This window comes from Aspergillus pseudonomiae, assembly GCF_009193645.1.
Source record: "Aspergillus pseudonomiae strain CBS 119388 unplaced genomic scaffold BDV37scaffold_115, whole genome shotgun sequence".
NCBI classification, from domain to species: Eukaryota; Fungi; Ascomycota; class Eurotiomycetes; order Eurotiales; family Aspergillaceae; genus Aspergillus; species Aspergillus pseudonomiae.
The window spans coordinates 77308-90192 of record NW_022476107.1 but is presented as its reverse complement, the minus strand read 5'-3'; the positions used below and the strand labels follow the sequence as shown (position 1 = coordinate 90192).

General features: G+C 49.6%; 4 protein-coding genes across 4 annotated transcripts; 3 read left to right on the top strand and 1 right to left on the bottom strand.

Annotated features, from left to right (window-relative positions):
- Positions 1-381: 381 nt before the first annotated feature.
- BDV37DRAFT_290915 (metallophosphatase domain-containing protein) lies at positions 382-2405 on the top strand. The gene is made up of 2 exons (XM_032088822.1): positions 382-735; positions 862-2405. Exons 1-2 carry the CDS (start codon positions 540-542, stop codon positions 1716-1718), a joined length of 1053 nt encoding a protein of 350 aa, XP_031935973.1. The 5' UTR covers positions 382-539; the 3' UTR covers positions 1719-2405.
- A 545-nt stretch (positions 2406-2950) lies between these two features.
- BDV37DRAFT_275944 (uncharacterized protein) lies at positions 2951-3718 on the top strand (the record flags this gene model as incomplete). The annotated part of the gene is made up of 3 exons (XM_032085479.1): positions 2951-3041; positions 3181-3267; positions 3435-3718. 3 exons carry the CDS (start codon positions 2951-2953, stop codon positions 3716-3718), a joined length of 462 nt encoding a protein of 153 aa, XP_031935972.1.
- A 2666-nt stretch (positions 3719-6384) lies between these two features.
- On the top strand, positions 6385-8783 carry BDV37DRAFT_25275 (uncharacterized protein). Its single transcript, XM_032082478.1, has one exon. It carries the CDS (start codon positions 6835-6837, stop codon positions 8506-8508), a length of 1674 nt encoding a protein of 557 aa, XP_031935971.1. The 5' UTR covers positions 6385-6834; the 3' UTR covers positions 8509-8783.
- A 502-nt stretch (positions 8784-9285) lies between these two features.
- BDV37DRAFT_262887 (AP-1 complex subunit gamma) lies at positions 9286-12830 on the bottom strand. Its single transcript, XM_032083478.1, has 5 exons — positions 12508-12830; positions 12284-12407; positions 12042-12230; positions 9863-11981; positions 9286-9813 (listed from the first exon to the last, which is right to left on the bottom strand). The coding sequence occupies exons 1-5, from the start codon at positions 12815-12817 to the stop codon at positions 9718-9720; spliced, it is 2838 nt and encodes a 945-aa protein (XP_031935970.1). The 5' UTR covers positions 12818-12830; the 3' UTR covers positions 9286-9717.
- Positions 12831-12885: the final 55 nt, after the last annotated feature.

Below are 12885 nucleotides of genomic sequence, written 5' to 3'. Positions count from 1 at the left end.
TGGTGATGGCACTCTCAGTCGGGGGAGGATAAGATAGCTGGCCCTTAGGGTGGAAAACTGCTGCCTGTTTGAGGAGCGGGAGATCGCCTGTTTGACAGGAGAGAGAATGCAGTGGGATTTGAAGGTGGTCATGACTTAAGGCCACTCCGTCTCCACTATCGGAATCGCCGGCTCTCTCATGGTCACCATCCACCCGGGGGTGATTGGCCCGCGGGGTCTAGACTGGGTCTGTCCGCTTTGTCTCCAGTGGCCAGATTTTTTCTGACGGTCGGCTTGGAGTCTTGGACCTCTCAAATTTGCTTGGAGACGTTCTTTTTATTAAGCTAGCTCAAAAGGGTGGTACAGATGTAGTACCTTATCGTTGGACCCATACTATGGAGTTGATCTCGTCCGAAGGATGATGTTATGGCAATCTCATTCAGGCATTGCCTGTGGGTCCCATGTTAATCGTCACTATCAAAAATCAGTCTCCTCATAGTTAATCCTTCGTCAATTGGCAAAGTGTTTTTGCTCACTACTTCTCATTCAACAATGGAAAAATGCGTCGCAAGACGCGCTTTGTCTGTGTCTCTGATACCCACGGCTACACCCCAGCGGAAGCCGGCTTCAAACTTCCAGCCGGCGACGTCCTCATCCACGCAGGCGACCTCACAAACCAAGGGAGCATAACCGAGCTGCGCAAAACCATCGACTGGGTGGCCGCGGCTGATTTCGAGGTCAAAATAGTCATCTGTGGTTAGTCCGACGGCCCCAGACGCAAGCCTCAGCCCTGCACAGGCTATATTTACCACCACCTTTGTTTTCCCCCTTTCAAAGAACTCAGCCTTGCTACGAAATTACTTAATCAGGTTAAATCCACAGGAAATCACGACATTACACTAGACCCAAACTTCTACGCCAAACACGGCCCCAAATTCCACAATCAGCGCCTAGAAGATCCCCAGAAATGCATCGAAGTCGTCACTGCATCGTCTTCGATTGTGTTCCTCAGGCACCAGTCAGCACTAGTCCGCTTGACCCGGCCCAACGGCCCAAACACCATCTTTAAAGTATTTGGATCGCCCTTCTCCCAATCACCCGGGACCTGGGCATGGGGATACGAATCCGTCGACGCCGCTGCCCTCTGGAGCCGCATACCATTGGACACCGATCTGGTTGTTACGCACACGCCGCCTCGTTCCCATTGCGACCGTCGAGCGACCGGTGGCTCCGTTGGGTGCGAGGCCCTGCGTCAGGCGCTGGGTCGAGTCCGCCCTTCCCTGGCGATCTGTGGCCATGTCCATGAGTCGCGAGGCTATGAGCGAGTACGATGGTCACTGTCGCCGTCGACAAGCCCTGAGCAGGTTATTCGTGGGGCGCTGCCTGAACCGGGAAGTAAGAAGCAAAGTTTGATCGACCTGACGGGCAAGAAAGCGCAGCAACTGGAGAATGACGAATTCTTCTTCAACGGAGCGAAGAAGAATCAGGGTGCGCTTTTCCCTCCAACCCAGAATATCCTGATCCTCCCGTCTGCTGATGATGTCGAGGATTCTGCAACGTCATATCCTCGATTAAGACCAGACGAATGCCCAAGTGACCCACCGAACGATCGTTCGCGCCGACGAGAAACTTGTATCGTCAACGCGGCGATCATGGCGACGAGCTGGCCTCATCGCGGAGGAAAGCAATTCAATCCCCCCATCGTTGTGGACTTGGAGCTCCCTGTATGGCGAGAATAAAATTCCGTGAACAGGCCAACTGCTGCAAGATACATCGCCCAGTCCCAATTAATGCATCTACCCACTGACCGCGCGGCATCGGCAAAGGTTCTGAAACTTGTCCCTTTGTGTCGATTCCTCAAACTCATTCGAGACAACGCAGCGATTGGCTTCCCAGTGCTGCCCGTCTGGTAGCAGATAGCTTGAGCTTTGACCTGTCCTTGACGTATGGTTCGCTCTCTGGATCGAGGTAGCATGCACGACTGCCTTGGAACAAAGGGCGAACTACTCTTTCTTGTGCAATTACCTTCCTGCCTGATAGTGTAGTGTGAAGTTGTTTGTTTTTGTGTATTACATCATGGAGGGGACTGTTACATGGGGATAGGCACGGGTATGCAACCGGTGCATTAAGTTGGCTGGAGTCTCACCCTTCCCTGTGCCATATCGTCACTGAGGTATATACCTAAACCGAGACTGACCCCCTAGGTACCAACATTTCCTTTTCTAAGAAAAGAAAAACAAGAAAAAAAAATTCAAATACTAGAACAATAAAAATTGAAGAGGACAAAGCATAGCCACTGAAATTACTCGCCACAGCCTAGCTTCCAACTTATGCGCGAAATAACCTCACATCCAACACCTTGACAATGTAGCACAAGATAAACAAAGAAGAGCAACTTCCGGAGGGAGGGAAATACCCGAGTCATCTGCACTCGAGGCATTTCACCTGTCAAGCAGTGATGGTCGTGACTAAATCAGCCACAGGATGTCTAATCGAACCATGGCTAGAAGCTGGATAACACCTTTTTGGATGGTTAGCATAAACGTGGGATCTTTGACTACCTTAATCCTACTCAGTACTCTGGGCTGGATCGCATCCAACTTAATGAGGGGTTGTTAACCAGCAGGGATGCATTGCCCCGGAGACCTGTTCTTTGTTCTTTGTAGACGAAACTTGACTATTCGATCAGGGAGGAATAATTTTAACGTTGCAACAGATGTCTTTCCTAAGGCAATAATTCCCATGTACTATCGTAGAGGGACTTTGTTCCCACTGAATGGGTCGTTTGGGGTGGATGAAGGTAACTAGTAAAGAGGGGTGTTGTCCCAAATTGCAGCGTTAGTCACACCATACGGTAACTGATACTAGTTACCATAGGATGGGCGTACCCAGTACAGTTACATGGGGCGCCACCTGGCGCTTTGGCGCGTTAACCCTGAATATTTCCGTTGTTCACAAGACCATTAGTGAAATGGGGCCAGTGGAGTCGATCTCTAGCCGCCGACTGGTTATCTTGATAAGATCCAAAATGTCCTTGGTACTAGTTCCGACCAACATCATTGGTACGGTGACAGTATTGATACCGATCAGGGCGACGATGATCGCACGAAACTCACCATCACACTCCCACGAGGCACGAAGAAAACGAACATTCTCCACCCCCTACATCAGGTTATGTATCCGATAACGTAAGCCAGTCAGGTACGCCGATCACCCGGATCAGCAGCACTGTCCAACACGACGGCTTCAGGCCAGGCTCGGTCATCAGGAATGGGTGGTGGTCGGTCGGTGAGCGGAAGACAGATCAATTGTGCATCAGAACAACAACCCGTTGCTTCATATCCTGCACTGTTCTAAGCGTGAAGAATGGGTGACCAATGATTCCTCGAAATGAAAGCTACAATCTAGCTGGTTTACTCTGGATAAGGTTTCAGCATCATTCTTATGTTAGGTAGGTACTTCTATCAAAGAGCTTGGGGGATCTACACCGTCTGAAGGCCCAGAAAACCTAGGGTCATCATTGGATGCGCTCGCTCAGGGAAATGAAGCAGAAACGAGCCTAATGTCGGGACAATCATTGCATGAAGAGCGGCTGAGCTGGTTGGACGCTCTGTGCAACAGGCTTCCTGTGCAGATGACTGCAGCCAGGGGCCCAATTACGCATTTCGAGAAGGATCTCTTTCGCAAGGCTTTGGCGGCCTGTGTCACAATCATGGACCGGGAAGTAAAGGTAGTCTGACAGCTATCGTATAGTCAGATTGGCGGAAGCATCCCAGAGATCGAGTGATGAATAATAGCTACATTACGATTCTGGTTCGTTGGCTTCGGTTGGTCTCACCGTTGGTAAAACAAAGTGATAGATCGACATTTGACACGGTGCGATGCCTTTGCCGCTAGAGCTTTGTGATGGAGGTAAAATCTTGTGACAACATAGCCGCCGAGTAAGGAGCACTGGGCTTGCCTGCACTCTAGCATCGTATTCTCTCTCTCCAGAGAAAAGATCGATACGGCTGTACCTACTCTGTAGATTTCTCAGTCATATCAATTACGTGATGTACCATTTCTTCGCTGCGGAACCTGCCGGGCTTGACCCATGGGACGGTTTCACGCGAGCCTGGGTTCGGATCGTGTGGCTACAACCGTGGATACCCCTCCAGGCACGAAGTATGTACGTACGTACAGCGTTGTCTGGGGAGAGAAGGGGGTGGGAAACGCTGCATAGGACCGAGAAAACCTTCGGCGCCATAAAGTGAACATTCCCCACATCGGTTGACATGCAAGCTGTAGGGAATGATGAAAAGGGGAAAGCAGAGAAATGACCCTGAGCCAATTCGCAACTGCAGAAGCCGCAGCATGATCCATGATCCCTGGTGAGGCGGACCGGATGGAGTTGCATGGAAACCATGTACGATGATTGGACAGTATTCCCCTCCCGGTGAAGGCAGCAGAAATGGGGGCGCCGCAGCCTATAGGAAAAGAGGTTTGACAGCGAAGTGGTGTGTCCATCCCTGGATCCAAATGCAACTAAGGTGTAAGTCACAACGAGTCAGCGTCACTGACTGGAGTCGCCTTTAGTGCGGGGTTTTCTCGTTGTCGTTGCCAATGAACCACCTTTTTTTTTTCACTGGTCGGCCCCGAGTTGGTGGTCAGAGTCAGAATGATCCAGGATTGATCCATCGAGAAGCGACGCAGAGGTTGTCGCATTATTTGATTAGCGTAAGTGCGTATGGGATGAGCATCCACCGTTGATCCGTGGAAAATCGAGAAGCATAGGTCAAATCAAATACGGGTGGGCAGACCGGACGGGTGACAGGACGACGGCCGTGCTCATCTGCCATCAGTCGAACGGTTTCGGCAAATTCAATGATCAGAAGAGAAGGTCAGGAATTCCTTTCTGTCCTGCAGACACATGTTCTTCGCGGGAGGCACTAAAACCCCAGCGTGGCTTTGAAACTAAGAGTGGAAGGTGTCGTGACTCTCACACTCCTGGACCAGACAAAGAGTAAGCCCTGCTTTTCTCTCGGGACGAGTGAGAATGCAAGGATGTATGATGGATCAAACGCGATGACCCAGGTGTAGTACTTCCGAAAAGGTTGATAGGTGAAATCTGCCAGGTGGTTGTCAAACAGTATTACACTTGAAGCCTCTCGACCCTCCTATGAGATTACTTTATCCGGAGGTGGACGTTCTGAGAGTTTTCCCTCTGGGTATTTGTATCGCCATCAGATCCGCATCTCAGCTCTACTACGATAACCACTCCTCTCCATGAGGTATCTGATCTTCAGATCGATCCAATTCCAAGAATTGCTCACTTGTGAAACCGTATCATTCATCGCTGCCTTGAGATAGATTCAGAATCATTGATTGATTCTATAGAACAATTGCCTATTGACCGCTCTTTATAACTACCGGGCATTGACCATTCCCATTGTTGTTGCATTCGATATTTCTTCTTGGTATTATTATTACTTTGATTTTGGATCATTTTTCTTATTACTATTTGAACAACATCACAAGTGCAATCCTTCTACTCTCTTTGACCCCAATTCCCTCACATCTTAAACAAAAGCGGGCCTTAAAACGTGTCGTGGGAAAGGGAGTCTCCATAATATTACCTTCTGTTGCTCCGCCTACCAATTCATTCCATTCACCGCTACTGCGGAACCCAACTGTGAACATCAGAGTACCTGACGCAGGGAGGAGAATATTCTGAAAGAAGAACAGCAAAAAGAAAAGAAAGGCAGAAAAAGATAAAAAAAGAAAAGAAAAGAAAAGAAGTACCGAGTAAGGAACAAGCCGATTTATTACTGCCTTTCTCCCCATTGTTGCCCGAAACCGCCGTACAGAGAGATATACCGGGCAACATCAAGTCGAGAGTACAGTACAACAGGTGGGATTGACGTTGGGTGGCATCATTGAGCATCACCCCGTGACTTCCGATGCAATTTCCTCCATCGTTATCGCTCATTATCACTCAGCCCTGACTCAACGTGGTGCCAGTTCATCTCATTGCATCCGTCCGAACTACTATTCCCTTCTTGTTGCTTCTATCTTCCAACGCTGTTCTACTTTTAGAGTATCGTGGCGCAGTGTCCTTGGACCTGACTGAGCCTTGGGGGGGGAGGTTTTCCATTATTTTTTTTTATTATTATTATTTCGATTATTATTTCTAATTATTCTGGATTTTTCCCTATTTGCCCCTCGGCTTGCCTCTCCCGCAAGGGAAAACCAAAGACTCTGATACGGTGGAACCCGTCTGTTGGTACCGTACGTTACCGATCTTGGTGAAAGTTTACCTTGCAACCAAAACAACAATCCAATCGCTGTGCCTGGGAATTGCCGGTCCCATTTTTGCCTCTTGGTTCCTGGGCTGACGGCCAGTGCTTCACATTACTTAGTACTTACTTGTTCCGCTCCCTCTCTCCGTTTTCTTCCTGAGTCTCCCCCCTTACTGTGTCTTCTATCATCAAACTGTCACATTGCATGGTTGTTGTCTTGCCTATGATCTGCTAATCAACTTCTCTTGGCTTCGCCGGCATTCTCGATGAATTGGTCATAGTCAATATTGACGATGAACTGATTATCACGAGCAACCCACGTCACTTCTATTCATTCATTCATTCAGCCCACACACTTCTGTTTTCCCAGGCACCTCCTATTTATGCCCAGACTTGGTGTGCAACGCCACCGTCCAGCAACGCTAAACGTATATTAACTCACATACGCATTAACTCCGATTTCGATTTCACCCCGCACATACACCCCCTCTTCAACTCAACCATCATCTATCCATACCTTTTTCCAACGAGATAAGTCTGAATGATCAATTTATGCCTTCATTGAATTGTCCAAATCATGTCGTCCACACCAGAGTTCGATCCATATGCTGTTTTAGGCGTCCAGAAAGATGCGACCCTAGCAGATCTCAAAACCGCCCGCCGGGAACTTGCCTTCAAGCATCATCCAGATAAGGTTGGGAATAACTCATCAGAGATGTTCCAGAAAGTCCAGAAGGCCTTCGAGATCCTCTCAGATCCCACGGAAAGGCAAAAGTATGACCAGAAAGTTCGCATCAATGAGCTCCGACGGGAAATGGCGGCGCGTAACGCAACCGCGGGCGGTTCGGCGTCCTACGCTCAACGGGGAAGCACAGTCCGCGAGTATCGGGATGGACGCATCTATGAAGAGAGAACGCCGGCCGAGGTGTACGATGATGTTCGGCTTACAAGGGAATCGCGGTCGACACCCCGCAAAAACGATGAGTTTGGGATGCGACAACGGACGAGAGCATCGGAGGAAAAGAAGAAGACTAAGAGCGTTCCTGTCAGCTCTCCCCGCCCATCGAAAGATACGGCACGCAGCAGCGCCAAAACGACCCACACGGACCGGGCCAAGTACCGTACCAAGGAACGGCGACGGGAAGCTTACGAGAAGATGTATGCATCCTACGCCGGGTCCGAAGATGATGCCTCTGACTCGAGCGCATCATCCATCTGGGTACGCGTAAAGCGTCCATCGGCCCGGAGTCGGGAATCATCATCTCGGAAGACCAAGCCAGTGGAGTCTTCGCACCGCTCCGAGCGACGGTACGAGGAGGATTACTCTGACGAATGGGATAAACACGAGAAGCAATATTCCACAGCCGAAAACTACATTCTGCGCTCCAAAGGGACGCTCCCTGTGGAGCGTGAATCTAGACAACGTTCTTCTCGCTCCCCCAATCAACGTCGGGGCTATGAATCGGCGGATCCAGAGTCTTCCTCCTCCCGGCGCGCCGGTAGGTCAAAACGCTCCAAGGAAAGCGTGCGACCTGATAACTCCCGCCACGGCTCATATGAGGAGCTCGAGTCTTACGATCATCCATCCCGCAGTTATGAAGCCAAGGTCCCGCCCATGCCCACCGCCGCCACTGCTTCAGGGATGAAAGGCTCTTCGTCTGTTCGGCCTTCCCTCCAGCCCTCACGATCCGCGACAGCTTCTTATTCCCGACCTAAACGGGAAGCTAGTAGTCGCTCGGATCCGGTACTCTTAGGCATGGTGTATTCTGACCCACCATCGCGCACTGCGAAGGTGAGAGGCGTGGATAAGACGGATTCAGGGTACTCAAGTCCGGGTACTCCGGAAATGGCGGCCGGGGAGAGCCCCCCCAAGATGTCGACTCGTTATAAGGTTTTTAACGACAAGCTTGTCAACGAGCCCGAGACCATTTTGGTAGAACCACCACACCCGTCTCCAAGACACTCCAGAACTTACTTGCCGCCTCAAGACCGTCTGCCGCGCGCCCCACCGAAACCGGTTCGAAGTAGTACTTACGCTTACACCGCAGAGCCGTCCAAGCGTTACGAACAAGCCCGACCAGAGACCTCTAGGCAATCGTCCAGCAGACAATTGTTTGGAGAAGTCGAATACAGTCGTAACAAGGAGAAGGAGTTCAAATATGCCCGCGAAATTGGGCCGGACAAATATTCTCGCCATCACTACGACAGCTACCACCCACCACCTGTCGGAAGACGCCAGTCCACCTACTAGTACACCTAACGAACCCATAATAACGACAGTAACTCAATCTCAGATATTTATTGGAGCACAACACTTGGTACATTCATTCTCAATTCTTCGTCTCTCTTTCAGTGGCCCAGAGCCTTTTACTAGCATTTAGGCGGCTCAATCGCAGTTGATATCAGAAATGCCCAATGATATCCAACCATGTACCAGAATAACCTATAGGGAGTCTGTCAGCACTCAATGACTGCCGACATATTTCTATTCTTCGCACATTATAAGATATCATCATGCCTTCACACCCAGAAACGGGCTAGGCTCTGATCCACTGAACCGCAGGCATATATCTGTTCGTTTATGACCACGATCCACATTTCTTGTTTTGCTATTACTACAATCATTTTTTTTCTTATTAAATCATATCGGCGTACGGATGGGACACTGTGATGAGTATCAATCATCCATTTTATTTATCCAGGGAAATGTCGGAGTAAATGATGATTGACGATCATGACTGATGAATCAGGTTGGGGGGATTTTGAACGCTTGGGAATTGGCACATAGCATATCAATTGTTTCATTCGCATGGACGCTTGTTCTCAACTTGGCTATTCATAGACTGTATTTGTTTTGATTTTCTTATTATCGTATATGTTAGATTTGTAGGTTTAATCCAGACTGAACACTTTGGGGTAAGCATAAGCACTAGTACTACCATATCTTATACCCCGCATTTATATATAACACGTAGAATATGTTGAATCTATGAGTATGTACCCAACAAATCCAATAACTGCCTGTATATTGTTGGTTAAGAATCAATTGAATCTATCCTCATTATAACCGAATGTAAATACATACAACTATCAAATTCTTCACCTGATTTTCACCCATAAACAAGCATTTACACGAAAATAGAACGGGCAACGGAGAAAAAGTTGGTGATAAAGATGACGGGAAATCAACGGGGTATGAATGCATGACAGTTTTCCATCATTCTCGCTCAATTGAGCACATACGTATAGGGGCCCCCTTAGCTTATTCTCTAAAGAAGTTTCGTTTTTCTCCATGCGATTGGAGAGCACTTTCATTCAAAAAGGTAAATAACCATCTAGGTAACGGGGTGAAATGGAAAATGGGATGTGATATAATTAAGGTAGGGCGTTGGTTTGTCAATTGATGTCTTTGACGGGGTAAGGTGTGGGGGAGCCATCCTTTCTATGAAGATCGATCGGCTTACGGCTCGGTCCAGTCGACCTGGTCTGTCACGGGATCTGATCCGTCCTTGGAGTATGTGATACGCAGACGGAGGCGGAGTTTGGGTGGGAGAGCCTTGGGTACTGTTAGTATATCGAGAGGCGGGAGAGAATTGAGAACTTACTCCGTTTAGAGAGGCGACCTTCAGTAGTTGAATACCTTCATCCCCGGCCTCGAGATCGGGCTTGTTGATTGCGCTGAGTTGAAGCCGTTGGCTCTTGGGTACCGCAGCTTGTAATCCAACACCGGAGAAACTAGTGAAGTTCGAGGAGTTTCGGAAACGAGCCTGGATCTGTGCATTGCCGCCGCTGCCCCGCTGGACCTGCAAGGTCAGAGAAAGGTCGTTCTTATTGAATGCTGCATGGACAGGGGCTGCGGGTGCCGAGGGGGGAGGGGTGGATGCCGTAGGCGCGGCGGATCCAAGGCCTCCAAGGAGGTCCATAGACGAAGATGCCGGCTCAGCTGGACCGGCCGACGGGGTGTTTTTATTGGAGCCAAACAGATCCATGATGGCAGCTGTGTTGGACTGTGCTGGCTTCTGCATCGGCTGGGGAGCAGGGGACGAGAGCCCGGAGCCCCCGCCGAGAATATCTGCCAGCAGGTCGGCTGTATTCTGGGACCCGTTGCCAATTGGGCTGGTCGCCGGAGCATCACCACCCATGAGGTCGAGAAGCATATCCTGCTCGGCCGGTTTGACGGCCTTCTTAGTCTTGTCCTTGAGGATTTTGCTCTGGCGTTTCTTTGCTGGAGCACCCAGGACCCTCTGTTCTTCACGAATCTCGGGAGGTGGCATACGTTCAAGAACACCCCGGCGAATCTGGTCGTAGCCGAAAAGATTGGTGTACTCGACAGCTCGTTGTTGAATTTCCACGCTCAAGTCGGCGGTCCGGCTATTCAGGAAGCGGCGGAGGCGCTCGATCTGAGCTGGGTCCGACATGCGCACGGTAAGCTTCATCGAAGCAGTGGTAATGTATTCGACCACCGTTTGTGTTGCATATGTACTGTTGAGAATATTGTTGAATAGATCAACGAGGTCACTTTCCTTGACCTCCTTGACCAGCTCCTCTTCTTCGTACTGACCGCCTTCAAGAAGGTTATCGCCGTACTCTCCAATGACCCAAGTGGCAGCAAGAGTAAGACCCTCCTGCGAGATATCTTCCTTCAACGACATGTAGAGCTTTTGCACGGAGTAGGTTTGCAATTCTGGTGTAGTAGCAATGAGACGCACAAAGGAAGATAAAATCTGCTCTTTGACATAGGCACCAGCCAATTTCAGGACTCGGAGGATCGTGTCGACATGCCAACGTTTGTTCGGCGCAAAGCGATCGGCAGCAATGCCGATCTGACTAGTCATCGCAGGCTTGAACTCGTTATCCGCGACTTCTAAGAAAGCAAGAAGCTCCCTGATGATGACACGGACGTTGCTCTCATTGATTAACATAAAGCTAAGGTCAAGGGCTCGTCTTCTGATACTGATATCGGGATCGCGGAGACACTCTAAGATGGTGTTGCGATGTCTCTGCACAGCGTTGGGCTCGATAGCGACAACCTTGTTCAGCGTGTTAAGAGCAACGTAACGAATGTTGTTGTCCTTATTGGTGAGGAATTTTCCGAGGATGTTGACGCCTAGAACTCTTAGGCCCGAGTCAGCCTCAATGTCAAGGATGGTGAGGACCGCCTCGTAGAGGATAGCGTTGCCGACGTTCTTTGTTGAATCAGTATTGGTAGCCACCTGGGCTAGAATGTCGTTAATCAGTTCGCTTGTTGCCGCGTCTCCTCTTCCTAGTACTCGAAGGAGACGTAAGATCTTGACCTGAAGGAAAGGATCTGTGATTCCAGAAACGTCATGTTCCGGGGCGTATCCGGAGGTTGTCAACCCCTTTAGAGCACGAACGAGGCTACCAGCCAGAGGTCGGAACATCTCGATCACGCCTTCCTGTCCTTCCTCGGCCTCCTCCGCTTCACACATGTCTATTACCAAAGTCAAACCGCATAGCAAAACACCATGGTTCCTGTCCGACAAGAGGGTTTTGGCCTTCTCGAAGAAATGCTCCTGCAGGTCTGGCACCTTACGACATATCCGCATAGCACACAGCGCCGCCTTCCTCCTGATATATGGATTTGCGGTAGAAAGAAGAGACTCGACTTCCGGGAACAGATCTCTGGACATCTCGACGGAGGCGATATTTCCTAGGGCGCAAAGGGCAAGCCCGACAATATATTGATTGGAATGGTTAAGATCACTGCGTTAGATTAGCGGGAAAGATCCATAAAGCGCATTATCCATTCAATTTGTAACTTACTTCTTTAGCGAGTTTGTCACCAGCGTCAATACTTCTTGATTCTCATCTAGCAACAGCATAGTGCCCAGGTATCCCAATCGCTTGTCTGCGAAGCGGTGGGACGCCAGCAGTTTCAGGCATTCAATCTGACCGAAGTGCGTCCGCTCACCGAGGGTGAAAAGATAAAGTAATTTGGCAACATTATTTCTCCTGTCAATGGGTATGAGATGTCGGTTCAGGTGAGGAATGCACAGATGGCTGACCGTATGCCCGAATCATGGCTCTCTTCCCTGAATGACGCACGAATGGCCGCGCTCTCTTTTTGAATCACCGCCCGTTCATCGGCGATTGTCTTAGCAGAACGTACATTTCGAATGAATTGCTTGACTATAATTTTGGGCGGCGGAGAAAGAATTGTTAGCAACTAAGTTGCCAGGTAAGGGGATGCCATTGTGGGGGGTTTCCATTAGCAATGGACACGACTTACGGGATGTCATGGCGGCCACAGGGACCCCCAACGGGGTATCAAGAAGGATATGAATTAAAGGGGGACAAAAGAAGGAACGGGAAAGAAGAAAGCAATGCGAAGAAACCAGTCCACGCAACTCCAAGGCCAGATGAAAAGCGTCTAAACAATAAAAGTAGCAGCAACGGCGTCGGTAGGTTGAGCCTCGCCCGTCCTTTGCGACTTGTCCGTCTTGGCGCTTCCCCCCTTTGAGTCTAGGGCCCCTCGTTGGGCTCCCACGTGATCCGAAGAATGGATATCTAGATAGCCTGAAACTACAGGCCATCAACATTGAATCGTACCCTGTATCGTATTCGTATCGTTACCCCTTCCGCACCGCCTTATAAGGTACGTACTTCG